Below are 27985 nucleotides of genomic sequence, written 5' to 3'. Positions count from 1 at the left end.
ATTAACCTACACCTCCAATACTGTATTGTCACATTCAGACCGACCCCTGACCGTTTGCCCTGCTGCACGTTTATACGATTTGTCCAATAAAACTTTTTTTTGCGTGATATTCGAGGCAGCCTATCGATTGTTGTGATTTGGAATGCGAGCTGATCATCTTTGACCAATTTATCCAGGCAATTCCAAAGTGTTCTGACACCTGGGAGGGTTCGAATTGCAGGTCTAAGGAGCGTGTTGCCCTGTTTTTTTTTCCATCTACACCTTAAGCAGGAGTCAGCACTTAAGCCTTTTTCAATATCTGGGTTAGGCTCTTTCACTCGACAGTTTAAATTCAGTGACGTCGCCATGGATTAGCCGCAATGGATACCTAAAACAAAAATATTCCAAATTTGTATTGTGCAAATCAGCTTTCATGAGTAAATACGTTTTGCCGCTTGGCAGGGTCTCATTTAACAAATTATGGTGCACTTCCTTTGTTTTTGTTGGAAAACACAAACGTGTGACAGCAAGACAAGTCTCAATTTTGAGCTATAAATTTATATATATATATATATATATATATATATATATATATATAAAAATTGTAAATTTCCCCATTGTGGGACGAATAAAGGATATCTTATCTTATAACGCTTTAATTTTTAAGTATGTAAACTCAACGAGGCATAACGACCTCACCAAACGGGGAGAAAAACAGAAACCGCGAGACACGCGCGATGCTATCCTGCACTTCCCCTCTAAGAGGCAGTGTTTCTGTCAGCCAATGGCAAGACGCCTTCCTCTCGCGCGAAATGTCTCTTTCAAAATAATAGATGATGACGAGTCTATTGTAGTCGTTTACGTTGTCGAAAACGACATGAGCTTTTACTTTGACATGATGTAGTCCGATGTGGCTCGGTAGTCGTAAACGACCGACATGGCGGCGCCGAATAGGAAGCAGCTGTTGAGGTTTCTTAGCCAGTTTGGTGCTTTTATTTTGACCCGCTTTGGATTCTGGAACTGCTTCTGTATGCTCATGCTGTTTGCTGAACGAGCCGACTCCAAAAGGTAAAATATACATAAATATATTTAAATACGAGGTCTTTATAAGCCTCAATGTTTGGTTAAGTTAGCCAAAAGCTAAACCAAAACAAAAAAATGAACCCCTTCTGACATTTATTGTCATGGAACGTCTTATTTATAGACGATTTACGTATACAGTATTTGATTGTGGAATCAAATCGTTTCCGGGTCTCCATAGTAGGGAGGTCAAAATTCGGTTTTGGGTGTACTGTATATCGTTTGCGTTTGTTGAGTCTTTGAGACCTCCTCACACTGAAGACCTGTAATTACGTAGAATCGTGTAATTATTACTCCAGCTCTCAAGTTTCAACCATCTTGTGCCCTGAACATAAAAAAGAAGCGAAAATAACATGTAGATGAATTTAAATTTTGCCAAATACAATTAAAAAAACTTCAAAATAATTTTCTGATCAAATCGGCAATGTTTTACAATTAAATCGAAACCCTCATCGCCAGTGTTATTTAAAATTGTGAGTCTTAAAAAAAATCATTTGCTACTCACCGATCCACCTATCATAAGATTTTTTTGGGGGAATACCTGTTAAGCGCTTAAAAATGTATTCACTGGTCTTCCCACTCGTCATGGAACAATAAGTTGCCACTAGATGGCGCTAAAGTACGATTTGTTGGTGCTGAGGAAAAGAGGGGATACACCTTTGCTCTACTCATCAAAACTGATGTCAAGTCCAGTGCAACTTCTGCTTCACCGCTTTTCTCTTCTCCCATGCTAAATAGATTTAATATTAATTGAATACCATTACATTATTGAATTGTGTTGTTCTGGCACAATCTATACATTTTGAACTATATGTCTTTAGAGGGAAAAAAATGGTTAATTGCGCATCACATTTGTAAGGGGGGGATGTAAAACTCATCAACGATATGATTAAGCATAGTTTGGATCGTCACCTACAGGAAGCCAGACATCCCCGTGCCGTACCTGTATGTGGACATGGGGGCGGCGGTACTCTGCGCCAGCTTCATGTCGTTTGGAGTGAAGAGGCGTTGGTTCGCCATGGCCGCCGCCGTCCAGGCTGCGGTCAGCACATACGCATCCTACGTCGGGCAGCAGGTGCACTACGGCGACTGGCTCAAGGTGAGCGTCCCGACGGATGTCTGTCAATCGTGGCAAAACTGAGTGGTCAAATGAGCGGCCTCTCAACAGGTGCGCATGTACTCCCGAGCGCTCGCCATCGTCGGGGGCTTCCTGGTTATGGCCAGTGGGGCGGGAGAGGTTTACCGGCGGAAAGCTCGCAGCAGGTCCCTGCAGTCCACCGGACAAATCTTCCTGGGAGTCTATCTCATCTGTGTGGTAAGATCTCCATCGCAACGTGACCCTTTTCATTTTTGTAAAGTCATATTAGGTTATACATGTCGCGGGGGGGACGGGATGTTTTACATTGTGACCGACAAAACGATAACTGTGGGTGCGTGCTTGCAGGCGTACTCGTTGCAGCACAGCAAAGAGGACCGCCTGGCCTACTTGAACCACCTACCAGGCGGCGATGTGGCGCTGACGCTGCTGGCTGCGGCATTGGGCGCGCTGGCTGTGGCCTTCCTGTCCGGGCGCTACGTGTGCACAGCGGCACAAATCCTCGCCACGGCCCTGCCGCTGGTCGTGCTGCTCATCGACGGCAACCTGGCCTACTGGCACCACACGCGCAAGGTGGAATTCTGGAACCAGATGAAGCTCATCGGGCACAACGTGGGAATCTTCGGCGCGGTGCTCATCCTGGCGACGGATGCCTAGGAGATCATCCGCTGGGGGGGAAAAAGACTGTCCGCATGCTGTCCCCGAAGCCTTCTGGTGCAGTCCTACATCTTAAATTAGTCTGAATGGGAAACTCCGAGATGATTGATGCTCCGTAACGGCACCCTTAACACTCTGGGGTTTTTTTTTCTTTGCAAGCTTTTGATGTAAATATCTCCTTTTATACATTTCCATTGTCATTAAAATGATATGATCTTATAAATTCACTGGATGGAGTCATTTGGATTAAATCCAACTTCAATTGGGATTGTCATTTTTTTTGGAGTTATATCATTCAAATCTCTGGTATCCAGACAATTGCATTTTTAAAAACCAATAATATTAACATTTTTCTTATTTCAAAATCGTTTGCGCCCCGCGCGACAATGACACTTCACGACTAACCGCGTTTTGATATAAATTTACCTTGGTCCAAAAAACAAAACAAACCTATGGCTTTTCAAAAATGGCTCTAATTTACAGTCAGAATTTTTGTTACGTTTATTTTAGAAAATGTCCTTTAAAGTGTGGCGTTTCAAGTCACATTTTGTTTTAAAATACAGAAAATACAGACAGTAGAACATGGGAGACGGCCAAAACAAACAAACAAAAAAAAAGATGACAGAAAATAAAGCTAACAAGCCTTTCTGACTGCGCTAGTTTTTGTCTTTTCTGAAATGAAACTGAAGGCGAAGGGAGGGAAGGAAGGGATGGGGGGGGAGCGGGAGGCAGGATTCGAGTTAGTTAAGGAAACTATGGTGGCTTTATGGGTCATGATTAAATTATTCTTTATAAAGTCTAATTTTAAGATTTAATCTTTCTCTCTTTCGCATTTTTTTTTCTTTTTGTCATCTTCATGATCCAGGAAGGAACTTCAGCGCACCGCCTCGTAGAGGACGCCTGCGCTTAGGACAAGGAACGCCGACTCGGCTTTGCGGCGGCGGCAGGAGCGGGAAGGGCGGGCGCCCGACCCGAGACCCCATCCCTACAACCGCCTCATCCTCCTATGCCGCCACCGCCCGGCCTCCCCGCGGCGGCGCCTCAAGAAGATAAAGTGGAGTCCTTCTGTGTTTGCTGTGCTTGTGAACGCTGCATGGACTTCTGACTTTCCACGTCTCTAAAATGTTTCTCCACCTGTGCAGGAGGAAATGAGGGGGTTTGGGGGTGGGCGGGGACCGTGTCAACGTCACCATAACTTCCCCATTTCCTCTCGCTCACATCATACAGGCTTTTAACACAGTTGAGAGACAAACGAGCCGCTAAGTTTTTGTGGTAAACGCGTGCGGTATACCGTAGATTATATCGTTTTTTTTTAATCGAACGTAAAAATGTGGCGCAATTGTCCGAGTAGAGGTTTTTGCTGAAAAGTAGAGGGGAAAAAGGACAGGGTGGAAATTGAGAGGCTATTGGCACTGAACAATTGCCTCGTTTACTGTCCTGCACCCGCCCGTGCTTCTCGGCAACCGATCCCCACGCCGTTTTCATTTTATCAGCATTTTGTGCAGAAATCGCCAGAATTCCAAAGGATTCATATGCTTGTCAGTGTATACGAGTTCACAGATGTCCGGCCTGCTCCGTCTATTCTTTTATTAACGGTACTGTAATATTGCTGTAATTTCGTGAATTAAATAATTTAAAGTACAACTGAAAACATTGTACATTGAAAACATTTTACTAATACTTTTAAAGTATCCAAAACAAAACAAAAAATATATATAGAAATTGACTGTCAACAAACATTTTCCCACCCCTGATTTAGGATATTATAAACTTTAAACTGACATTTCCCAAAGAGGGAGAAACATCATGTGGAATCAGGCGTATACTACAGTAGACCGACAGTACGACTTCATTCCGGTGTGGCTGCAAATAGTTTTACCGTTAAGAACAAAGAAATATTTTAAAATCGAACAGAATACGTTTCAAAGTCATACACGTTTACCCTTTAAGGAGCCGCCCAGATTGATTGTTTTGCTCGAAACGGCAAGATAAACGATTCACGTCAAAGTAATCATCAAGATTAGCGTACTCACTATTTTGCGTACATGACTTAAAGCGCTTCCCTCTTTGCCTTTGCAGTTGTCCACCTGGTAAGGCGGCGAGATGACGACATCGTCCATCACGATAATGTTCTTCTCCTGCCATTTACACTCTTTAATGCTGCACAAGTGGAGACGAGAGCAAGGAGTTGACAAGAAAATGGAGGGAAAACAACAACAACGACGCACAATCGAATTTGATGGCGCTTACGTTTTGTGAATAGTCTGGAATAGCTGCTGGCCCTCAACAGACACCCCGGCACTGATTGCATAGGCTTGGGACAGCTTGTCCTCCTTTTCTGTCTTTGCTCGATTGGCAAGCTGGAAAAAAAAAATAAAAAATTAAATTTAAAAAAATGGTGGGGCTCAGCTGAATTCACACACATTTAGCCACAACATCAAACATGACATGAAAGAACACGGTGGAAAAGAAAAAAAAAATTCAGGACGCATTTGGTGTCTACTTTTAACGGCATCCACCGCAGTAGCTCCAGTTAGCCATTAGCTTTTAAATCATCTTGAAATGCAATGCCGTCCAACTGTTGGACCGGTCGCCGGCCAAATGCGGGGCACAAAGACAAGCGCCCAGGTACATCTATGGCAGGGTTATTTGGGGACGCCGCTCAACTTCATTTTATGGAGACGTCTCCTCAAGCAGACATTAAGCCGCGGGTAGGGAACTCCAGTTCCTCAAGAGCCATATCCTGCCCGATTTAGGTCCCTCCCTACCCCAACACACCCGATTCAATTGTTCAGCCGTACTGAACTTGGCAGTGACCTGCTCAGAGGACTGTCAAAACATTGTCGTAGCGCACACTTCATTTATCAGACAATTCTGATAAAGTCATACTTGCATCAGTTATTCTTTATATGCGCTCGACGTGGCCCTGTTTGCAAACGCGCAGCCGTCGCACTGACCTTGCTGACGTTCAGCGATGCTAGAGGGGGCGGAGTCTCAGTGCGGTCGGTGATGATGTCCACTTCGGAAACGTAGGCTAGGTTGATCAGGACGACGTCGCTGAGGTTGGGCTTGCCGCTGGAAGAAGCACATTCTGGAGGCGGGTAGTCAAGGACTGCGGCACCAGAGCGGGTGACAAACAACTGACTTGATACAAAATATAAAAACATCCATGAGCTTCCTTTCTCACACACCCCAAAAAATGTTTCCGGCGGCAAGATGAGCCATGCAAATACAGTATACATATATTGTGCTTCGCAACAATATTTAAATACTTTTATCATTTCATAAGTACCTGGGCGGGAGGGCGGAAAAGTGACCAATCCACAATGATAATTACAGCTAGAAGTAGATTATATCGGCAATCAAATTTTTTTGGGCAACATGCAGAAATCAAATAGGTGGTGGGATCACAAAGTAAAACGAGCATGTTGCAATATTTAACAAAAAGTAGCATGCCGCTTGAAAAAAAAAAAAAACCCGATCCCACCCCTCAATACATGCATGCGATCAGAAAGCAGACACCTCGGCCCCGTGTTACGATGTGTGGCGGGCCGAAGGAGCGCGGTGGTTTGGGCAGCATCTCTGCATTTTTCAGCTGATAGTTGTTGGGTTCTACAGAAACAATTACAAAGGGGGCAAAAATCACCAACGGGCAAAGGTTCACTGTATGGTACAGTACACGCAAGATGTATTTGGGGTTTTAAGTGAAACTTCAGGATGACCCCAAAAGCACTTTGACATTGCAGGTTAACTTAATTTGACCTTTGAAGTTTGGAGTCCAACTATTCCGTTTCATCATTTGTGTTTGATCTATGAAAAGACCGATATTTCTTTGTTCAATTAGATTTTTTTTAACAGTCTTGCTTACACTTGCCCTGATGAGACCGGGACGACACCTAAGAATTGAGCTTAGTGGAACCATGTTATCAAGCTGCAACAGAGAGAGAAAGAGTCACAGAAAGATGTCCTTGGAAATATACTGGTTGATGCGTGGATCAAACTAATTAAATTTGGCCCCTCGTGAGAGAATACAAAAGCATTGAACGCTTGGATTTGTCTATTCAAAACTTTAGAGGGAGTTGCGGTGCATTCTACTTTTGTACACAAATTTTAACCAAAAAGTCCCCAACATCTCACTTTTTTGTGAGTAGTAGTGTACAACGGTAGCCCTGAGGTTATTTTGCCTCACGGGCCGTTTTCACAAAGACATTTTGACATGACATGATAGAAACAAACGCAACTCAGCATTATGGCAATGTTGTTCCTTTGATACAGCTTCTGTTTTGGAGAAGTTATAGGCTCTCTTTCTCAATACTTGGCCTCCTTAAAAAAAAGCTCTCCAAAACATGTTTATTTTACTACTTTTTGCTCGCTGGAGGGCTTTCCTTCCTTACGACGTGCACAAGCAAATACACTATTACTAAAATAACACTTCCTACAGGCTCTGATGGTAAATGGTTCAGTCTTTCTCTGCAACCTCGTAGCAAATGGCCTGCGGTTGTTGGGGACTCCTGGCAGATAACAACTGTGACCTTGAAAGATCAGGCGGTGGCATCGTGGTTCAATTACACACCAGTTTTGACTTAGCAAGCACACCCCATGATGACTTCAATGACACACAAACTGGCAGGTTTTATAAAAAAAAATCACGCTCCCTCACAGGGATGCTCAAACGCCAATGAAAAAGGTACACGTGGTGTGAATTGCTAATCGTTTTAAGATAATAGAGCCGACTGTATAACGGATGGCGGTACAGTGTATACACACAGACATCCACTTGTAGAATCACACACCCGTAAGGGGCTGCAGAATGGCTCAACGTGAAGCTAGCGGCTAACAGAAGGCCCCGCATGGAACGACTTCTCTCGCTCGTAACTGCGATAATTGTCAACGTTTCCGTTGAAAAGCAGACTCGACTTAAGTGGCGAAAACGTGCGCGCGGGCAACTTTAACGGACGTACAGCGGCAAGGCCGGTGAGAGCTTGAACGATCCTAGCTAGCATGTTAGCATTCCGACACAGCCCCTCGTTGTGGCGAGAAGGTGAGCGGGTGGCACACGGGAAACCCGCGACCCCGAACGCGCCTCACTTTGCACGTAGCCGCCACACAATTACACGCGAACACGTCCGAATTCAAACATACGGAGAGCGGGCTGCGTTAGCCCGCTAGCTTGCCACCGTTTGCGCACACACTGCCATGATGCCTGACGCTGCCAGATAGTGATCCGTGTCGACCACTGGAAACACAATGAGCGGATTCAAAACACATCCATTGGCCGCGGCGGTCACGCCGGCGCGTCCGGCGACGCGTCCCGAATTCCACGAACGCGGGCGCATGCCACGGCGTCCCGAATCGTGCCCTTAAAACGCAGAAAGGCGTTGTCGAAGCCGGCTAGCGCCAATTACGCCAGCGCGGAGCACTATTTGACATATTTTCGGCGAGCCGACGGGCCCTCCGAGCGGGGCCAGGCCGGCCGGCCAACCGCCGCCCGGCTCCCAAACCAAAAGGATACTCAGAGTCAACATCTTGGACTGGTAGTCGAAAGCAACCACCTCTCCTTGCAACCGCTGGTCCAAGCAGGTGAGACAAGAGACATGGCTCCCGACGCTGAAATACTCCCCCGGTCCAGGAGCCGCCATCTTCTCCGCCAGCAAACCGGAGCGCGTGCCTTACGTAGCGCGACGTGATGACGTAGGCGGGGCGTGTGTCGCGAGTCACGCCGCCCAGCATCCCCGCGACGACGCTACGTTACGGCAAAACACAAATGAAATATTTCATAACGTCACACGGTCACACGTTCGCCAGACGCGCTTTGTAATTAGCGTCGTTATAATAACTCGCGTGCACGATGACAAGTCTGACGTTTCACGTGATTTTTCATTCACGTTAGAGCGAACTCTAGTGGAAGCGAGGTGGAAACGTTCATTGTGATAGTCACGCAAGGACAAGTGATGGATTGTATCCACAAGTACGGGATTTGGATGGCCGAAATCCTTCAAAACAGGACGAAGAGCTTGGAGAACCTCTGGCTGCTCATCAGCCACGTTGGTGGCCCAAAGGCGGCTTTCCTGTTCGTCTTCCCGTGTTCGTACTTTTTCTGCCGGCGTACTGGCGTCGCAGTGTTGTGGGTGGCCGCGGTGACAGAGTGGCTCAACTTGATGCTCAAATGGTAAATGTATTTAAAAATTATTATTTTTAATTTCCTTTTTTTATATTTAAAGTGTTTAAACGGCAGTTTTGCAAAAGCATTGATGCTCAGGCCCGAGGTTATAATAGTTTTGCTTGTTCTTTATAATTCGTTTATTTCGTTTTAACTTTAGTTTTAATAATTAAGATAATATATAAATATTACGAAGACGAAGGCCATTTTCGTGATATTTATAGTTAGTTTTAGTTTGATAAAGGTAAGATGTAGTTTCAGTTAACTTTAATTTTTTAAAATATTTTTTTTGTTTGTATTTTATTTCATTCACCTATGTGCGCTTTCAATAAAACTTTACTGTGAAGTGTGGCGCACGATGAGGAAAAATCGAATGGAAATTGGATCTTTTTATGGTATAATTTCAACTGTTGTGTGTGCATGTGTTAAAATGGTCCCCCAAATGATTTTTGTTTCACCGATTACATTTCTAGTGTGCTTTTTGGTGAAAGACCATTCTGGTGGATCGGTGAATCCCAAGCGTTCATCAACAAGTTACCCAAGGTTAGGCAGTACTCCTCCACCTGTGAAAATGGCCCAGGTGAGAATTTATGTCGGGCCGGATGAGTTGTAACTCTTCTTTCGATTTGGAACCTTTTTTTGAATATGCGTCACCCTCCCTTATCAGGCAGTCCGTCGGGACACGCTATGGTCACCGCGGCGGTCTGGTGGGTGGTGACCTCTTCCCTGCGGTCCTTCCTGTACCGCCATAATTGCAGGTGAGGTGCTCAACGGAATTAGCTTAAACTACTTGATTGTAGTTTGATAATTCTCTGCAGAAGATGCTGCAAGATGCTTATTTAAGTTCACTGTCCAACTAAACATAAAACAAACAACCACATAATTTTGCCTTTGTTTTCTAGCGTAAAGCTAACGAATAATGGGAAATGCCATGGATGGGCTAAGAAAGAGCATCAGTGTTGCGGCCCGGAGAGCAAACGATCGTTGAACGCAAATGATGTAGCAACACGTGAAGATTGACAATATAAAGGATACTCAATGCGGAAATGCTGCAAGGCCCGGAGGGAATAAAAACCTCCCGCATTGACTGACACCAAAAAAATAAACAAATAACCGGTGGACCTTTCAAATCTGCACAACAACTTGATTTCTTTCCACTTGTATTGTTTTTGTGTTACAGTATACCGGTCACCTATATACCCTACCTGCTCTACGGGACTTTGCTGGTGGTCGTCGGCATCTCTAGAGTGTTTGTCTTAGCCCATTTTCCGCACCAGGTGGTTACTGGTTCCATTGCAGGTATGAGAACCTTTTATTGTCTGTGCTAATTAAATAATTTGACAAATACCGTACTGACTTTGTCCAATTTATTTTGTGTGCAATGGGCAAATAGACCCGGCAAATACTGACTTAGTCTAATTCTTTTTTTTTCTGATAGGTCTTGTGGTGGGAATGTACCTGAACCGCAGGGTTCCAGAAAAGCGCTCATTCCGGTTCTTTGTCGGTGTCTCCGTCTCCTTGCTCCTTGGCACGCTGATATTGAACGCAGGACTGCGGCAGCTGGGCGTCGACCTGTCCTGGTGAGACCTTTTTGGTGGCTCATTTGGTTGCAGACAAATGAGTATTCTAATGTATTGGCGCCAGTGATGTTTATTGACGGCCAAAACAATTATTTGCTCTCCCGTTAGTGTTGGCACATGTTTTTTTGACTTTTATTTCTAGTGGTGTGCCATGAGATTTTCACCCAAAAACAACAGAGGAAATGGAGGGGAAAACAATCCCAACTCTGAAAAAATATTTGAAGAAAAACATTTGAATATGCGGATCTGCCAAACGCAAAAGTGACACGTGCTGACTTTGAAATGAACCGATAGGTCTACGTTCAATAAAAACCACACAAAGAAATGAAATCTTTCACCTTGTAGGTCTTTGGCATTGGCGAAGAAGTGGTGCAGCCGCTCCGAGTGGGTTCGGCCCGATGTGGCCCCCTTCACCTCATTGGCTCGGGACTGCGGTGCCCTGCTGGGCCTTGGTCTGGCCCAGCGCTGGAAGCCCGGCGGTTGGCCGCTGCCCTGCTGGGCACAGACCGTGTCCACGGTGCTCTCTTCTGCGGCTCTGTACTTGGTGTGCAGCGCCCCGCTGCCGCTGCGACCGCCGGCGCTCTACTACGGGCTGTTTTTTCTCAAATTTGCCATGGTGCCGCAGATTGTGGTGCTGGTGCCAGGATTGATCCATTTCATGATGCGCAAGATAAAGAGGAGCTAGATTTTTGGAGAACTTTGCGTTCGGATTTTTTGGGGTTGCTATTTTTGCTTTTTGTCTTGATATAAATTAGAGAGTCTCGAATCCAACATTTGAACATGATCCAAATAAACTTGTGTTCTAGTTTATTTGGATCGTGTTCAAATGTCGCATTCCATTTGGGCAATGTCGTGAAATAGCTTTATATTTTCACTTAACCTGACCTCATACGAACCTGACGATGCGGTATATGGCACACAAATTGTAACCAAGGATGCCAATTAGATTGTGGTGGCGTACCATCATGAATTTATTGTTATAGTTGCTGTAATTGCGGGGGCAAATTATCTTTATGTGGGACAAAGTCGGTTGTATTCCTATCATTTAAGTTGTCGCTTGTTGATTGTCTTATATAGTGCCCTCGAAGTCAGTCAGCGTTGCAGACAATAAATGACTAAAACATGCCCCGTGTTTCGGTAGGCAACCATTTATAAATATGATTTTTCCCCTCAATACATTGTACTGTACAGGTTACAATCAGTTAGCATGAGATAAAAACACATTCTGCTTACTTTTTTTTTTTAAATAATATTTATGTATATCACAGCGATCTGAAAGCTCACATGTACAGACGAGAGAACTCTGCTCGGCAAGCAAATACATGAATCAAAAAAAAAAAGAAACCGGGATGGGGAATGGCAGGGGGGCACACCGGCCTGCTATACATGTTTCCGTTTGAGAAGAATAGAACATGCATCGGACTATTTAACGCCAGCTAACACGCACGCGCACGCACATTTGAACCATACACTCTTGGATAGCTTCAATTTAGAAGATCTAAAAGTAAGTATAATACAGGCGACAACTTCATCTCAGTAAAGATAAGGGGAACATTAACGGTACCAGGTTGAACTCCCGCTAGCAGGTTTTGGGGTAGGTTGGCTTGTGTAAGTTTGCTTTTTGTGTAATAATAGCAGGAAAAGCACATCTCGTTGAAATTTTTCCCTGGCAAAAGTGTGGGTGTTAAAACATTTTCTCTGCGGGGTTGCAATGACACGTGAGGTTTGAACTTCACTGTGAAAGTGTTGAAACATTCGAAAGAATACAACATCCAGCGAGCGTGGGTGTTGAATCTTTCACCGTGAAAAGTGACCAGGAAAAAAAATATATATATTTTGAACCCTTTCACCAGGAAAACGTTTGGGTGTTTTAACACCCACACACCCCGTGGGTGCTGCAAAAAGCGAGAATTGAAACCTTTCACCGGGAAAGTGTGGCGACACTGTTTCAAACAAAGCCGGATTATCGATTGTGGCCGTGCCGGATGCAAACAAATTTTCAACTGACCATTAGGCTGCACCTGTACAACTTGTGCTAGAAAGTCTTTACATCGCTCCAAGTCTTAAAAATTCTGGTAAATCTCATCTCTGATACTGATGTGGCCGCTTGCATTCAACAATCAGACGAGAAAGAAATGGGAAGAAAAAAAAATCATAAAGTGCAGGAAGGACGTGTGCATTTGCTTGCTTTTCATCCTGAAGTCTTGTGTGAGCCTTTGCAAAGGCAAACGTACGTTAGTGGCTTTAATCCGCCACCCCGGGCCTAATTTAACTGCTTTTTAAACGTGTTTACTCAAAAGGCGACCGTCAACCTATTTGCGCGGGTTTTTCTTTCGGCACATTGCCGCGCTTCCTGGTCTTTGAAGAATATGTCAATACATCGGCAAAGACCTAATAAACGAACCCAATTTGCGGTAATGACGCGCCGCATGTGTATGATCGCCCCCAAAAACGTGAGCTTATGTAAAGAATTTTAGCACGTCCGTCCCTCCTTGGACCAGCGGTGGGACACCAAGGCTGCGTAAACGGTTTACGATTCAAACGATGTTTCCTCTCACTTCTATGTACAATATATAACTTAATTATAAATATGGTCATTTGTTCTCTCAGTACTTAAGTTGTTGAGCTATTTTGTATTCTGCCGAGCAATGTACAGTATTGAACATGTAGTACTTTATTACACTGAATTGAGTCTACTAGCGACCGCGGTGAAGACCGCACGAGATAAGAGTACCGGTCCGAGAAGATGTTCCCGTGCAGTTTTTGGAAGAAGCGCACCGGTCGTTGTCCAGAGCCTGGAGTCAAGTCTGTTAGCATTACAGGATGGTCAAGTCATGGCGTTCCAGTCAGTCAAGTTCAAGTCCAAGAGCTTAATAGTGCGAGTAGCCACACTCGCACCAGTTCTACCGAGTCTCTTTTTTTTTGTTTTTGTTTTTGTTTCCCACTGTTAAGAGTTTCTGTGCGTCGTGATCCGAGCCGTCACACGTTGGACTCCACAAACGGTCTCTTTGGTTTGATGGGTGAGGAGGGCCCTTGCGTGCGGGAGTCTCGGGAGAGTTGGCGGTACACGTTGTCCTGGTAGGCCTGCGCTACAGGCAGAGTCCTGGCCACCTTCACGTCCGGGTAGGTGGGCGCTTGGCTGACTCGCTCCAGGATGTCCCCGGTGGCGCGCGAGCCGTTGGCCAGCTTGCCCAGCGAGGGCGGCGGCGTCTGGGCGTAGTAGTCCTCCTCCAGTAGGTGGCCGTTCTGCGCGTTGTTGGTCTTGTTGTAATAGGCAATGTTTCCCAGCGAGCTGGGCGGGCTGTAGGTGGACCCCTGTTGGACCAGTTGGCCGGGCGAGGTGGGGCTGACTGCCGAGTCCATGGCGCGGGACCGGGAGGGCTGGTGCAGGTACTGCTGAGTCCGCGCCGTCTTGTCTATGACGCCCATGAAAGGGGTGTTACGGGAGCGGGTGGGCTCGCTCTGATACAGACCCCCGCCACCTTGCGAGGGAGAGATGGGCGACGTGTCATCGCAAGGCCGCTCGTAGGTGGCCTGTAAGGGGATCTCCATTTGCTGGATGGAGGAGGATGGCCTGAAGCCCGGTGCCAGGTTTGAGCTGGAGCCGGTGGAGATGTTGTTACTGGAGGGGGAGAAACGAAGGCCTACACTTTGCGAGTGAATGAGTGGCCTCGGGGCGGGCGCGTGCGGCTTTATCTCGGTGGTGTTGGCGCTGATGGGGCGTCTCACCATATGCGGGACCTCGGGGGAGCCCAGCTGGCAAGGCGGCACGGCGTTGGCTCGGTCCAGCGCGTGCTCGGAGACCGGGTAGTAGGCGGCGGACTGGCTGCGACTGATCTGAGGCGTCTGACCGTAACGGATGCCCGCCGGACCCCCGCTGCCGGCGCGGTAGGCAGAGGAGGGGCGCTGGGGTAGCTCGTCTTTCAACAGGCCCGACTCCATAACCCCTCCTCGGCCGCCGTGCTGACAGAGGGCGCCGGAGCTGAGGCTGGCTTGCACCTGCGACATAGAACGCCCGTCCAGCGAGGGCTGGTACACCAGTCGGCTGTCCACGTCCACCGAACCGCCCTGGTAACGGCTACCGATGGCGTGACCCATCGGCCCCCCGTACCCGCTGTTGCCCATCACGCTGCTGGGCTGGTTTGTGCGCACGATTTGGGCGATGGAAGGCTGCAGACGAAGGCCTTGGGCTTGGTGGTGCTGGGACGACAGCGAGGGCTGAGAGCTGAGCTGGAAGGAGCGCTGGCTGCTCATTTTGGACAGGGGTGATTTGGGCCGACCGGGGTGCTGCTCCGTCTGGTAGCGCGCAGGCGAGCCCGACTGAGACCTGTACAGGCAAACGCTGTCCACCGGCGGACTGGCTCTGTACTGGGCAGCCCGGCGCAGAGGAGACGGCGGCGGGCTCTGGCGCTCCATCCCCTGCCCGCCGCCGCCCGCGGGGGGCGGGCTGAAGCGGTAGGACGGCCGGTGCGCCGGGGAGGTGTGCGGCGGGCTGTGTCGATAGTGAGAATTGTGGTGCGTCGGGGAGAGGGAGGGCGGTGTGGTCTGGTAAGACCCATGGGTAGGGGAGGACATGGAGGAGGAGGCGGGGTGGTACTCGTAAGGCTGCCCCATCGGAGAACCTCCAGGTCGGTAGATCTGGTCTGCGTGCGTGGGGGAAAGAGGAGGGCTCTGGATGATGGGGAGACCGGAGGGATTGGCGAGGGAATCCGGCGGGGGGAGACCCATGGACATGGCCTCAAGCTCCTGCTCTAGGTAGTCCTCATCCTCAAAGAGATCCTGGACGGGCTCCATGTCCTCCAGACGGGGCTCCGGGGGAGGTGGCGGAGGCATGGGGAGGGACTGGCACTCTTCGTCCTCTGGAGGAGGCGTCGGAGGTGGGGAGGGGGGAGGCTCCAGTTCCAGGTCTGGAGGTTGGAGCTCCCCCCGGCTCAGCTGGTGACACTCCTCCTCCACGCGTTGCAGCAGCCGCTGGATCTCTCGGTTGTTGGGGCACTGCTTCATGGCTTCGTTCAGGTCCTCTAAGGCTTCGGGAAACTGCCTGCAAGCGTTCGAGATAATTCATTGTCAAAATGACTTTTTCTTCAAAGATTTATTTCAGATCTCCTCAATATCGGAACAAATATTTTTTTTCCACTACACGAGTCACCCAATGTAGTCGCACAATATAGTCCGGTGGTGTGAAATCGACAGACCGGGGGCCATTTGCAGCCCCCCGTCCAATGTTTAAAGGCCCACGGCATCTATAGTACTGATAATTTTTGTTATTCAAAAAAGGGGTGGGGTTAGGGTGGTTAGCATTAGAAGTGTACTTTTGCAAAAAGGAGATGTGAATAATGGGCACTACTACTACTATTACTACACTTTTTTAGATATGCAAAAAACACAAATAAATTTACAGATAAAATAGAAACACAATATTCAACTTTGAAAGCCTTGATGTAGCGGTAACTATAACTATATTTATATAAATGCTTAATCTGTTTTACCGTGTAAAGATCTTGCTATTTTATATATCTTTTTATGTGGCCCCCTGAGGAAAAAAGTTTGGACACTCCTGATGTAAGCGAAATTGGATATTGACAACAAACAGACTGGGAGTCTCCTCGGTGTGCGTACCTGCTACTACGCTTAGCCCGGGCCCTGGCATAGTAGGCCTCGAAGGATTTCGGTTTCAGTTCAAGGGCCTTGGTAGCAAATTCCTCAGCCATCCCAAAGTCCTGGACGTAAGAAAGCAACGCTCAACTCGGAAAAACCACATTGATGTTAACGGGTTTCAGGATCGTCCCCGACTCACGTGCATTTTCCTGCGACATCGGGACAGGTTGAGGAAGAGCGAAACCTTGAGCTCCCTGAACGTCTTGAGGTCCTCGCTGAAGCCTTCGCGCGGGAACTTTTTGAGTGCGTACTGGTAGCGTTGTGCTGCCTCCTTCACCTTCCCCTTCTGTCAGGAGAGCCAAACAAATTCACAAGAACGGTGAATCCCTGTCTTTCTATCGATATAAATAGTTTTAGCTCACACCTTGTAGAAGCCGTCGCCCTCCTCGATGAGTTTGCTGAGCAGGATGATCATGATGTCGGGTTTGGAGGTGGCCATTGCCCACGTGGCCGGACCTGCGTCACAGGGGAAGATGGCAAAGTGAGGATTGACGGCGCTTTGGGAAAAATAATGCAAGGAGTAGAAGGAAGAGAGGAAGGAAGTCAAAACGACACGCGTACACACACACAAACACGCACACGTAATCGTCTGAATGAGAAATGCGGCGTACCCCACCAGACATTTTCTGGACCGTCTTGCACATTTAAGCGAAAACATAACGTGTGATCTCGGATCACTCTCACGTGTTATTGCAAACGTCTCAAAATATGATCCAGTGGATCGGAGTGGGGTACGGAAACAATTATCATTTCAACGGGTGGTGGTGGTGGGACTAAAAATGGTAGATGGAGGAGGAAAACAAGACAATCCACTGTCGAGAGAAGATTACGCCTTTGAAATTGGAAACTATGGCTTTCTGCAACAGCGTCTCATGACAGAAATGATGAGGACCTGCTTTTCCAAGGGTTAGCCACCCCAAACATCATTCATATTTGATATAAACAGTGTTATCCGGAAAGTAGTCACAGTGCTTCACTTTTTCCATATTTTGTTATGTGACAACATTAAGGACATTTTTCACCCCCCTCAAAATTTGACATACAACGCCCCATAATGACAAGACATAGTCTGAGAATTTTGTGAAATAAAAAAAAGGGAAATAACAGCAAGAACATACATGACCGAATACTTACTTTCATTAAAAAAAAAAAAATAATAATAATGTAGTCATTATAGCGTGTTGTGTATTGAATTTTGAGGGGGAAAAAATAGATTTTTTCCCCCCAATATGGAATAACAGTGGTAGGCAAAGTTATCAAAATTCTGATAGTATTCGTTGCATTCATATATCAAATGTTTCTACAATTTGTTAATTGAATTGTGATCTCATATATATAATCTTTTGAATATTTTATAAACACAATATTAAACTATTCATAAAATGTAACTTATTTGAATTAATTAGATTACAAATATCTGGTTAATTTATTGTGATACAATAAAAAAATTTTGGGTGACTTGGCAATTTAAATTGATTTTATTAAACAGTTTGTTCATTCATTCATTCATTCATCTTCCTAACCGCTTGATCCTCACTAGGGTCGCGGGGGGTGCTGGAGCCTATCCCAGCTGTCTCCGGGCAGTAGGCGGGGGACACCCTGAATCGGTTGCCAGCCAATCGCAGGGCACACAGAGACGAACAACCATTCACGCTCACACTCACACCTAGGGAAAATTTAGAGTGTTCAATCAGCCTGCCATGCATATTTTTGGAACGTGGGAGGAAACCGGAGCACTCGGAGAAAACCCACGCAGGCCCGGGGAGAACATGCAAACTCCACACAGGGAGGCCGGAGCTGGAATCGAACCCGGTACCTCTGCACTGTGAAGCCGACGTGCTAACCGCTGGACTACCGGGCCGCCTACAGTTTGTTCATTAATTACAAATTAATGGTAATGGATGGATCTAACCATAGCTATTGTACATTTTTAAATGCATACTATTATTCTTATTATTTTGTCTGCCATGTTTTTGTTTCTTCCCAATATAGAATTGAACCGACCATCTGCCCATTTTACAATTATGCATTTGAGCCGGGCCTACTCTCACGTAACAAAATATGAAAATAAGTAAGGTGCTGTGCATCCTTTCCAGATGCCCCGTTTTAAGTTAGGCTGAAGTCATTAGAAGTGTATCGTCAATCTGTGAAACACACACACACAAACCAACAAAACACCACAAAGGCACAAGAATAGGGCGATAGGAAAACAAGGCGGCGGAAGGAGTCCCGCCGCTGTAGGGGAGGGGCGTCGAGTGACGTCGGGATGACTGAGCGCGACCTCGGTGCGCGGCAGCGGCGGGTACAATGTCGTGCATGCACTTCCTGCTAAAAAAAACAAACAAACAAACAAACAAACACAGTGTCGCTCTGAGGCTTCTGTCATGCATCCATGCTGCCAGGAAGCGGCTCGGACCATCTACCTCAAAGCGTACACCTATTAGTCACTTTAGTTAGCTAAATCTAAAAGCTGGCCCGCCGACGCTCGGGAGGAAACGCAGACAACACAGAGAAAGGAGATAGAGCTGTCAAAATGCCTGCTGGGGTGGGAAGTCGACAGCCTTGGCTTTACCTCGGGGCCGACTGGGCAGTGTCTGACATCCTGGGACCGGAGAGAGAGGCGAGGCGGGGGAGGTGACGGGGGTGAGGGGGGTTAAAGGTCAAGGGAGGAGGAAGAGTGTGGAAGAAGAGAGAGAAAGAGGCAATGGAGGAGTGAGAAAAGAAACACAAAAAAAAAGCAGCAGTGAGAAGCAAAATAATGAAAAATAACCAAAGAAATACTGTCACTAATCACAAGCGCTGTTCACGTCCTGCTTCCGGGGCAGAAAAACAGAAAATGCAACTGAGAGAAGGTTGACAAAAGAACACGCAGGAAAGAGAAAGTAAGACCACAATAAACACAAATCGCAGCAGCCGTGTTGCAGTGGGGATGACGAAAGACGACACTGCAAAAATTGGACAATCGGTTCAATTCTTTTCAAGACGCATCGTGGAATACATTGAGGGCGCTCATGGTCTCGCCTTTTGATTGTTCCGAGCGGGAAAACGGGCCATTATCTTCTTTCTTGATGAGGACAAGTGGCACATTTAAAATAAATGTCTACTCCGGTGATGCTCTCACCTATCTTGGCGCCTTTTGTCAGCAGGGCCACCACCACCGACGTGTTCCTGCAGCCCACCGCCCGGTCCAGAGGACGCATGCCGCTGTAGTCCACGTGCTCGATCATGGCGCCGTGGTCCACCAAGAACTGGACCTGAAGAAGATTATGTATGCGAATATGGAGTCTCGCTCGACATTTTGCGCGTGTCCACGCGCTCGGTTCACCGACCACATCGGAGTCGCCGTAGAAGGCGGCCAGGTCGAGTGGCGTTCGGCCGTTTTTGTCGGCGTGGTCGGTGGCGGCTCCGCTCTCCACCAGGCATCGGACCACCGGCAGGTGACCCTTGAGGCAACCCCAGCTGAGCGCCGTCAGACCCTCCTTGTCCGTCAGAGAAAGGGAGGCTCCTGGGAAGGAAGCGAGCACAGAGATGGTATTCTACTCAAGTAAAATGTATCCAGGTTGGCATTTCTAAGTGATTTTATGCTCATTCGCGAGTTTAAAAAAACATATGATGATATATATACAATAAACCCATAATATGTGCGGCTCAGCGTTCACAAATTCTCGGAACTATTTGAGAACCTATCCTCTGTAAAAATGCTCTGTTTAACAAAGTTGATTTGACGCCGTCAATTTCAGGAGTTCCATTTTGACAGTGTAGTGAAGTAGTGCTTGCCACCACCGACCTACGTTGAAGTGAGGTGAGGAGTTTCCTTAGGACAAAAGGTAATGCTTTTCTGCTATACCCCTCGCCCCCAATTCACAAATGTTCTTCAGCTACACCGATGCTAGTGCAAACGATACTGACCTTGCGAGAGCAGAAACTCCACCGTTCCCAAGTGTCCTTCCGAGGCGGCCATCATGAGCGGCGTGCGGCCCTGTTTGTCCGCCAAGTTGACGTCGGTACCGTGTGTCAGGAGAAGGTCTACTATCTGACAAACAAATGTTATGATTATTTTACGATTAGTATGACAGTCGCTATCGTTCTCAAAGATGCTGACCTGCCAGTGGCCCTGTCGGACGGCGCTGAACAGCGGCACGATGCCTCGCCGATTGGATTGAGCCACGGCGGCACCTTGCTCCAGCAGCAGGCGGCACACTTCCACCTTGCCTCGACCCGAGGCTGCCGTCAGAGCTGGATGAGGAACAATGTTATAGGACAGATACGCTGGACGGGACATGTGTGAAGCCCGCACTTACCCGTCTCGCCCCAGAGCGAGTCGAAGTTGTTGATTTGTGCTCGCTCCACCTCCTCCTCGTCTTTCTCCGGCAAGTCCAGCAGGTAGGACACAATCTGATTAGAAATGTGGAGAAAAAAAAAAGTTCGGAACTGACAAAAAAGTGTTGCCATAATAGTAACTGATGTAAAGCTAAAAACACTGAAATCATCTTTTCATATTGAAGTAAATGGAAATGCCATTAATCCGTTCCGGACCCCCGTAACATGTTTCAAATAGGGAAAAAATGGCATTCTATGGTACTGCACATTATATAATCATACTGTATAAACAAAACAGTTTGTGCATCGTGATTTCGTGCAGCTACTTCTGGTGTGTGCTCGCTACAACTGCAGCAATATTAAGTCGTTTTTGTTTCTTCACAGATCCTAAAGAATATGTGTCTGACTATTGTTATTTTATCTTTCTACAAGTGTCGCTGCAATATTTGTGTTCAGATATCTGTTGCTTGACCGGTTAAAACGCCGCAAGACGGATGCTCATTTTGTTAGTCGGTCCGCAACATTTTGTTTTAAGTGTTAGCATTCAGCTAGCCAAGTTATGTGGTCTCATTATATTACTGTATATATATTAAAATGTATTCGTCTTTATTCAATTAATTTAATGTGTTGCCGAGCCCATAAAATATGCCTCGGGAGTCTCTGCGGTTGTACCTCGGTGTAGCCCATACTAGCGGCAGCGACGAGGGCCTGCTGGACGGCGTGGCTTTTGGTGAAGGTGGCTTGCTGCTGGGTCTGCGGCGAGTGCTGCGCCGACCCGCCGCTCCAGTCGCACTGGATGAGGAACTTCACCACCTCCATGTGGCCCCGGAGGGCGGCGTGCACCAGCGCGCACTGCCCGTTCCTGTCCAGGTGGTCCACCTGGAGGCGCATCAGACCTGTCATTGTCTATGACTTTGTCAAATTGAACTTTTAAAACTGATGGAAGAAGTTAAAACTTGTAGCTGTGCCTCTTTCCTTTGACTTGTATTCCCCGCGTGTTGCCGTCTGTTTTTTCACAATTCTATTGCTCGAGTTCAAGTCTCTCGAATACCTAGTCCAAAAATCGCCTTCGGTCTGACTCAAGTAAAAGCCTGTAACGTGCACCTTGGCTCTCTTGCGGCACAACGCCGTCACGATGGCCATGTGACCCCCGGCGGCGGCATAGCCGAGCGGCGTCAGGCCGCTCTCGGAGGGTGCGTCTGTATAGGCGCCGAATTCCAGCAGCAGGGCCACCATGTCCATGTAGCCCAGGTGGGCGTGGACGCACAGCACTGGAGCGTTGTTGAGCACCTCCGTACGGTAGTTGACGTTGGCTCCGCCCAGCATCAGCAACCGACTCACCTGCAAACACGCACGCATGCATCAATCTGATATGAGTGGCAGGTTAGCCTTTCGCGGTGCAACGAATGCGCTTCTAAACTTATTTCCGCAAATTTCAATGACGCATGTTAATATTTTATTCTACTTTAAAAATGATTGGACCAGAAATGAAAAATTAATAGAATGAAAACAAATGATTTATTATGATGTAAAAATTACTGGCTGATGACATTTGATTGTTTTAATCTAAATATTGAATCATTCATTTCTGAATTATTATAAAAACGACACAGCATAGGTGTTCACCTTGATGTTGGGCGTGTAGAGGTTCCTCAGTGACGAGAGCGCTGCCGACAGACCGTCCGTGCTGTAGGACACCCATAGGCCTTGCAAGATGGACGAGGACACGCCCACTTTCTTACTGAGACCCTTGAACAGATGGCATACTCCAGCTGGAACTTTTGTGTGTTTCTACTTATATCCAATATATACACGCAAGAAAACGCAAAGGAATGTCACAGCTGCAGTTGGTTTTTAAGGTGCCGTAGGCGTACTAGAAGAACAATGTACGCCCATTGCTGTGACTTTGGTGAACAGCAATCCAAGTTGGTTCAAAGGTTCACTGACTTTTTCTTGCAATTGGATGAGTGTTTGTGAACGTGGAGGCCAGCCAATACCTTGAAGATATGTGCTTTGAGGATGTGGTGGCCCAGCTCGATTGTCTGCTGCCGGTTCAGCTTGTTCTCTTGCCGCGAGAACCAGAAGGCCAGCAGGGTGTGGCCGCTCCTGTGAACGCACAACCGGAACAAACTTTGAGCTGCTTGAAACCAGAAAACGCTTATTTGCGGGTGGGATTTACAGCGTGACACACTTCCTCAGGGGGAAAAAAAAAATATCTGATCCTTGATGGTGACTAATGAGATGCGTCTATTTTTGCCTGGCTGACTAATGCGGCATTGGAGGTACATTTCTGCATGGCTTATTCACAGACAATGTTTGCTCTTTGAACACATTGGGTTGGTCATCATAAATGTTTCGTATCAATTAACAACTCAGGGTCGGGCACATATGGCTATGACATGTTTATTGTTGTGAAATGAAACTATTAAATAAATATATAATATAATCAGCAGTTGGGGCTCAGGTTTTTGTGGATTAGTAAGGTGACAATATTTAACAATATATATTTTTTAGCCCCGATCTCACAGACGCATGCAAGAAACACATTCCAAATAAAACCCTGGGCGTGCACTCCCCTCCGCTGACCTGGGATCGCACAGGAACTTGGTCTTCTCGCCGTCCTCACGCCATATTAACCACTCCCGGAAGGACGGGTGGACAAACATGCGGGTGCCGTCCCGCCTCTTCACCAGGAAGACGGACAGGTTGTCCACACGCTGCTGGAAGTCCTCCCAGTCCAGCGTACCCTGGATGAGCACCACGGTTAGCAAATAGCTTCGCCGTTTAACATCTCGGGTCAAGAGTGTGGATCTCGTCGGACCTGCAGCGAGCCGGCGTTGATGGCTTGGTAGATTTGCTCGTCGGTGAGCGGGTGCAGCGAGGCCACAGCCACGTTGAGCAGAGGCAGCGCCCGCTCAAACGACGACTGCGTGGGGAAGCGCATGTTGCACTGCAGCAGGTACACCTCGGCCAGGTTGACCGGAACCACCTGAACAAGCAAAGAAGATTGAAAACGTTGGAAGGGCTACAATGGTTCTGTTGGAATACCTGCTCTGTATTAAACATTAAAATTACTGAATAAAAAAAATCACGAGACATGTTCTGCAGCTGAATCAGTCCCCTGTATTAAATATAAACGCATTGAACGTAAGTAAAACTGAGACATCTGCTGGGTTTTTTTTTGTTGCCTGCCCATCACAAACAAAAAAATCTGTTTTTGTTTTGTTTTTGCGGGGGAGGTGTCACCTTGTAGCTGGAGCTCTTGAGGACCAGGTAGCCCTTCTCAATAAGGTCAAAGGTGAGCTTGAGGTACAGGTAGGAGCCCTGACTGAGGGCCTTGAGATGTCCGCTAAGTTTGCCGAAGGTGGTGTTGTCCATCTTGCCGTTGAGCGAGATGTTGTTCTGGATCTCCAGGCTACTGTGGATGCGGTGCAGGATGTAACCCTGCAGGTCCTGATCGATGGCGTCGTTCTCCTCGAGGCCATCCAGCGAGATGCGGTGGAACGGCAGCGGGTTGGTGATCTCTTGCAAGGTGGTCCGCACCGTGACGACCAGCTTGAGCCAGGGGGGGAACTTGTGGATGGTCTTGCAGAGGAAGGAGACGATGGTGTCGCCGTAGTCGGGCTTGTGGAACTCGGCTTCGTTCAGGCCATCGATGAGGACGATCAGGTCTTCCTCTGAATTGATCTTCCTCTCTGGAGAGTTAAAAAAAATGTAACCTATATATTCAGTATATATAAAATGTGTGAAGTACTTGAAAGCCCATCGATCCAAAAATCCAAAGAGCTTACAAATCCAAACGTTACCTTTGTAGAGCGCGTCCAAGGGTTCGAGTACGCCCCTCCTGAAGGATGCCAAGGGGTCCTGGACGCAGGAGCGCAGGCTCAGCACGCTCTGCAGGTGTGGCTCACGCAACATCTGCTCCCTGTAGGCCGCCAGGTGAGGCGAGCGGCACAGCAGCGCCGCCACGTTGTGCACAAATTCGGGCACCAGGCAAGTGTAGGCATTGTCCGCCTGGCAGTAATGGTATGCCACCACCTGCGGGGGCCGACAGAGGAAGGGGCCGGGGGAGGGGGGGGGACAACAGGAAGTTGACACCGCTGTTCCATTGTGCTTTTCAGATATGAATAATTCATTAATTTCGTCTGCAGAGAGACCGTGCCCATTAAAAAAGACAATCTCCGTCCATAGTACAATGAGAACAACGGAGAGGGTGTAAAAGGAGAAGAAAAAAGAAAGAGTTGGAGGGTGAAAAAGTGAGTGAGCTCAATTATGAATATGCAGACTTAACAAGATCTAATAGCAGGGTTGGGAAGTGACATTCTGCATGGATTAATGTTTCATAAGACTCCCTGGCTAAGTTGTTTTTTTTTTTTTTTAATACACATGCATAATGCACGTGCCGTGGCGGGGACTTGGGACGCGCAACACGACTCGCAACATTATGAGGGAATTTTTGAAAATGTCATTTGATCGAGAACATGGATGTAGTCGACCAATTTATTTGTTGGTGCACAAACCATGAAAAAAAAACAAACCGCAAAAGAACTGTTTCATTTGGAAAATTGTCCCTTTTTTGCATGTGAAATTTTAATTTTGTTGTTGGAATGAGAATAGCCACCTCTTGTTGACCGCACACAACCCACCTAAAAAAAAAGTCAAAAACAAAAAGGGTAGATACAGTTTTCTGCGTTTTTTTTTCTTTTGCATTCAAATTTGGATTTTACAGAGGAAATTGTCTGCTTTTATCATTATATATATTGACGCACCTCCTTTGCACCGCAACCACCTTTAAAAATAAAAAGGCCAAACTCTACTTGTGTCTACTGATTATTTTATTATATATTATATATTATTATTATTATCATTATATATTTCAATTTTTATTTTCTCAAGGACATGCTCCTTTTTAACTATTTTATCTGCTGCCGCACCCCCTTTTCTGGGAAAAAAAAAAGGCCGTGTACCTGAGAGGCAAGTCTCCTCATGGACTCCTCCTGGCGCCGCCTCATCTCGGGGGTCCCTGGACAGCTGCCTCCCCCCAGCGTGCCATGCGTGGGCTGTGGCTGGCTGAGAGGGAGGCCCTCGCCATCTGGACACGCAACCACGGACATTCCCAATCAAAATATTGTACTTTTAGAACTTTATTTATTTATTTTTTGGTTTGAAAGATCATAATTGAAGGAACTTTACGTTTAGGCGAGGCCTGCGGGCTGTCGGAGGCGATCTGTCGCATGCGTGTCCCATGGCAGCTGAGCGCCACCAGGCGAGAGATGATGGCCGTCTTGCCGAAGCCGATGTTGCCAACGACCACCACGCCTCGGGTGCTGCCGGGATGATTGAGGTGACCGTCGATCTCCCGGAAGAGCCACTCGCGGCCGGTGAACACAGAGTCCACCGTGATGGACGGCACTTCAAAAAGCAGCGGTTTCAGGGTGATGTCCTGGGGCCGGTACGGCGCAAAACGTACTGCTGAGTCAGAAAAGACGAAGAAGTTTCACTTGGCGGAGAAAAGCATTTCAACAACGACAACGCGGTCTAAGGCACAGGTGTCAAACTCGAGGCCTGGGGGCCAGATCTGGCCCGCCACATCATTTTATGTGGCCCGCGAAAGCAAATCAAACATGTCACCTTCCATAATGCTTGCTAACATCTCTACTAAAATTTAAAATTCTTATATGTAATAAATAAGAGACATACTGTACGCATTTTCTTGTCACCGAACCCCTTAGTACAGGAACTTAAACAATAGTTGAAGAAACCATTATTGACTTTTTAAAATTTGGTTTCAGTCATAACAGCCCTCCAAGGGAAACGGTAACTAAAATGTGGCCCATGACAAAAAATGAGTTTGACACCCCTGGTCTGAGGCAAGGTCTAATATTGGTTTGGCGTTCGGCAGCTTTGTGCCGTCCTTGAATGGAAATTTCTATGCAAGGGAACCTTTTGACCTGGAGGTGGAATCACAGTAGGTCATTTTCTCATGCACTTCAAAACCCTTACCGTTGATTGGTGGATCATTTATACGTGCGTTGAGAAATGTCAGGTGATAAACTAAATATATTAAGAGCACGTATTTTGCGCATAGTCATCCCCCCCCCATTTTAAATTGCATTTTTGTCATACATCTGGTTAGGTGTCAAAGTAAAGCTTGACGCAAAAGTGTTTCAAGACTCAGCGAGGACTTCATAATTGTCTTTCAAGTCCATATTTAGGATTCAAGTTTCAGCTTGACGCAAAAGTGTTTCAAGACTCAGCGAGGACTTCATAATTGTCTTTCAAGTCCATATTTAGGATTCAAGTTTCAGCAGACAACACTGGGATCGATCGTGACATTTTGTCACCCCCTTTTGTCACACATTCCTGGCGATTAGACAAAAATGCGGAACCTCAAGAACATTTCACATAGACCCAGGCTGCAGTGTTACTTCGCACTGCCCTATTCTGACACTAGGGGGAGTTGCTAGACTATATTTGTTACGGGTCAGTATCGGTGACAATGTGGGACACAAATAATGGGATGGGATGAGACATAAAGGTGACCTTAAGGGACACGAATGGACAAAACAGGAAATGATGAGGCATAATTGGGGACATTGTGGGACACTATGGAATAAAACGGAACATATAAGGGGATAACAATGGGCGCTACTGTGCAAAATAGGACATATTGGGACATAATGGGGCATTATGACACACAACCTTAGATATTATGAGACGATAGGGAACAAAATGTAATCCAATGAGACATAATAGGGGACATTATGGAACACAGACACACAATGTTACTCACGTGACTGCGACTGCCAGGCATGGGAGTTGTTCGTGGAACCTGAGGCAAAGCAAAGACGATACAAAGCGTGTTGGGGGGGTCAAGTGAAGGTGGGGGAAAAAAACCCAAGAAGAAGCAGCAGACTATTTAGTGCTGTGGAATGTCAACATTCCGCATGTGTACATTTTGGGAGAGGGAAAAAATTCCATCAGTTGTGTGTGGCGATTTGTTATGACTCAACAAATGTGGGGAAAGTGATTGTCGGGTGTTAGACTTCAGATTTCTGTTCCATTCCTCGGCAATTTCTTTCATACGGGAGCTGTCCCGCCTTTGACGCTATCCCTATAAAGCTGGCAAATGGACCTTTTCATCAGTTCGTCACATGACTGAGTCGAGCAATTCTGACTGCCTGCGTCACAGTTGCACCTCATTACTGAAAACCTTACCAAAAACAAACAAAGCCGCTCTACAAAACGCCATTTATATAAGTCGACATGATGACGTTACGACAACAGTAGCATATTAGAAACCTGCCAGAACAGATTTCGCGCTCAGTCTTACAAATCATTGAGAAAATCGGCATCGATTAGGAGGCATATAAAGTTTGTTCCCGCCGTGAATCACGGTGAAGCATCGCGGTCTTCTGCAACGGCGGTAACTGAATTCATGATCCAACGGAAGGT

At 46.9% G+C, this 27985-nt stretch overlaps 5 protein-coding genes across 20 annotated transcripts in view; 2 read left to right on the top strand and 3 right to left on the bottom strand.

The window, feature by feature from the left end:
- gngt2b (guanine nucleotide binding protein (G protein), gamma transducing activity polypeptide 2b) overlaps positions 1–27985 on the bottom strand; it is an 84465-nt gene that overhangs the window by 1059 nt on the left and 55421 nt on the right. The gene's annotated exons all lie outside the window — the stretch shown is intronic.
- Positions 883–2823, top strand: tmem101 (transmembrane protein 101). The gene is made up of 4 exons (XM_052070551.1): positions 883–1047; positions 1978–2158; positions 2228–2374; positions 2504–2823. Exons 1-4 carry the CDS (start codon positions 917–919, stop codon positions 2810–2812), a joined length of 768 nt encoding a protein of 255 aa, XP_051926511.1. The 5' UTR covers positions 883–916; the 3' UTR covers positions 2813–2823.
- Positions 3289–8502, bottom strand: lsm12b (LSM12 homolog b). The gene is made up of 5 exons (XM_052070559.1): positions 8325–8502; positions 5770–5903; positions 5063–5172; positions 4846–4972; positions 3289–3946 (listed from the first exon to the last, which is right to left on the bottom strand). Exons 1-5 carry the CDS (start codon positions 8449–8451, stop codon positions 3854–3856), a joined length of 591 nt encoding a protein of 196 aa, XP_051926519.1. The 5' UTR covers positions 8452–8502; the 3' UTR covers positions 3289–3853.
- On the top strand, positions 8579–11677 carry g6pc3 (glucose-6-phosphatase catalytic subunit 3). The gene is made up of 6 exons (XM_052070525.1): positions 8579–8981; positions 9446–9552; positions 9640–9730; positions 10153–10271; positions 10411–10552; positions 10898–11677. Exons 1-6 carry the CDS (start codon positions 8764–8766, stop codon positions 11235–11237), a joined length of 1017 nt encoding a protein of 338 aa, XP_051926485.1. The 5' UTR covers positions 8579–8763; the 3' UTR covers positions 11238–11677.
- tanc2b (tetratricopeptide repeat, ankyrin repeat and coiled-coil containing 2b) overlaps positions 11682–27985 on the bottom strand; it is a 69020-nt gene continuing 52716 nt past the window's right edge. For 8 of the 16 annotated variants that reach the window (XM_052070437.1, XM_052070428.1, XM_052070434.1 and 5 more), the window contains 20 exons: positions 27324–27362; positions 25724–26002; positions 25498–25622; positions 24337–24568; positions 23777–24225; positions 23352–23519; positions 23117–23277; positions 22528–22636; positions 22157–22279; positions 21635–21871; positions 21203–21409; positions 20512–20605; positions 20120–20446; positions 19540–19715; positions 19332–19464; positions 18783–18812; positions 16575–16666; positions 16350–16496; positions 16172–16272; positions 11682–15593 (listed from right to left, as the gene is read on the bottom strand). In XM_052070437.1, coding sequence (XP_051926397.1) covers positions 13532–15593; positions 16172–16272; positions 16350–16496; positions 16575–16666; positions 18783–18812; positions 19332–19464; positions 19540–19715; positions 20120–20446; positions 20512–20605; positions 21203–21409; positions 21635–21871; positions 22157–22279; positions 22528–22636; positions 23117–23277; positions 23352–23519; positions 23777–24225; positions 24337–24568; positions 25498–25622; positions 25724–26002; positions 27324–27362 — 5291 coding nt within the window. In that variant the 3' untranslated portion in view covers positions 11682–13531. The remainder of the gene's footprint in view (positions 15594–16171; positions 16273–16349; positions 16497–16574; positions 16667–18782; positions 18813–19331; positions 19465–19539; positions 19716–20119; positions 20447–20511; positions 20606–21202; positions 21410–21634; positions 21872–22156; positions 22280–22527; positions 22637–23116; positions 23278–23351; positions 23520–23776; positions 24226–24336; positions 24569–25497; positions 25623–25723; positions 26003–27323; positions 27363–27985) is intronic. The other 8 variants (XM_052070439.1, XM_052070432.1, XM_052070436.1 and 5 more) reach the window with 5 other exon arrangements.

Source organism: Hippocampus zosterae, chromosome 7 (genome assembly GCF_025434085.1).
Source record: "Hippocampus zosterae strain Florida chromosome 7, ASM2543408v3, whole genome shotgun sequence".
In the NCBI taxonomy this organism is placed as follows: domain Eukaryota; kingdom Metazoa; phylum Chordata; class Actinopteri; order Syngnathiformes; family Syngnathidae; genus Hippocampus; species Hippocampus zosterae.
Note: the sequence above shows the minus strand (reverse complement) of the source record. Positions and strands in the feature narration are given on the sequence as shown.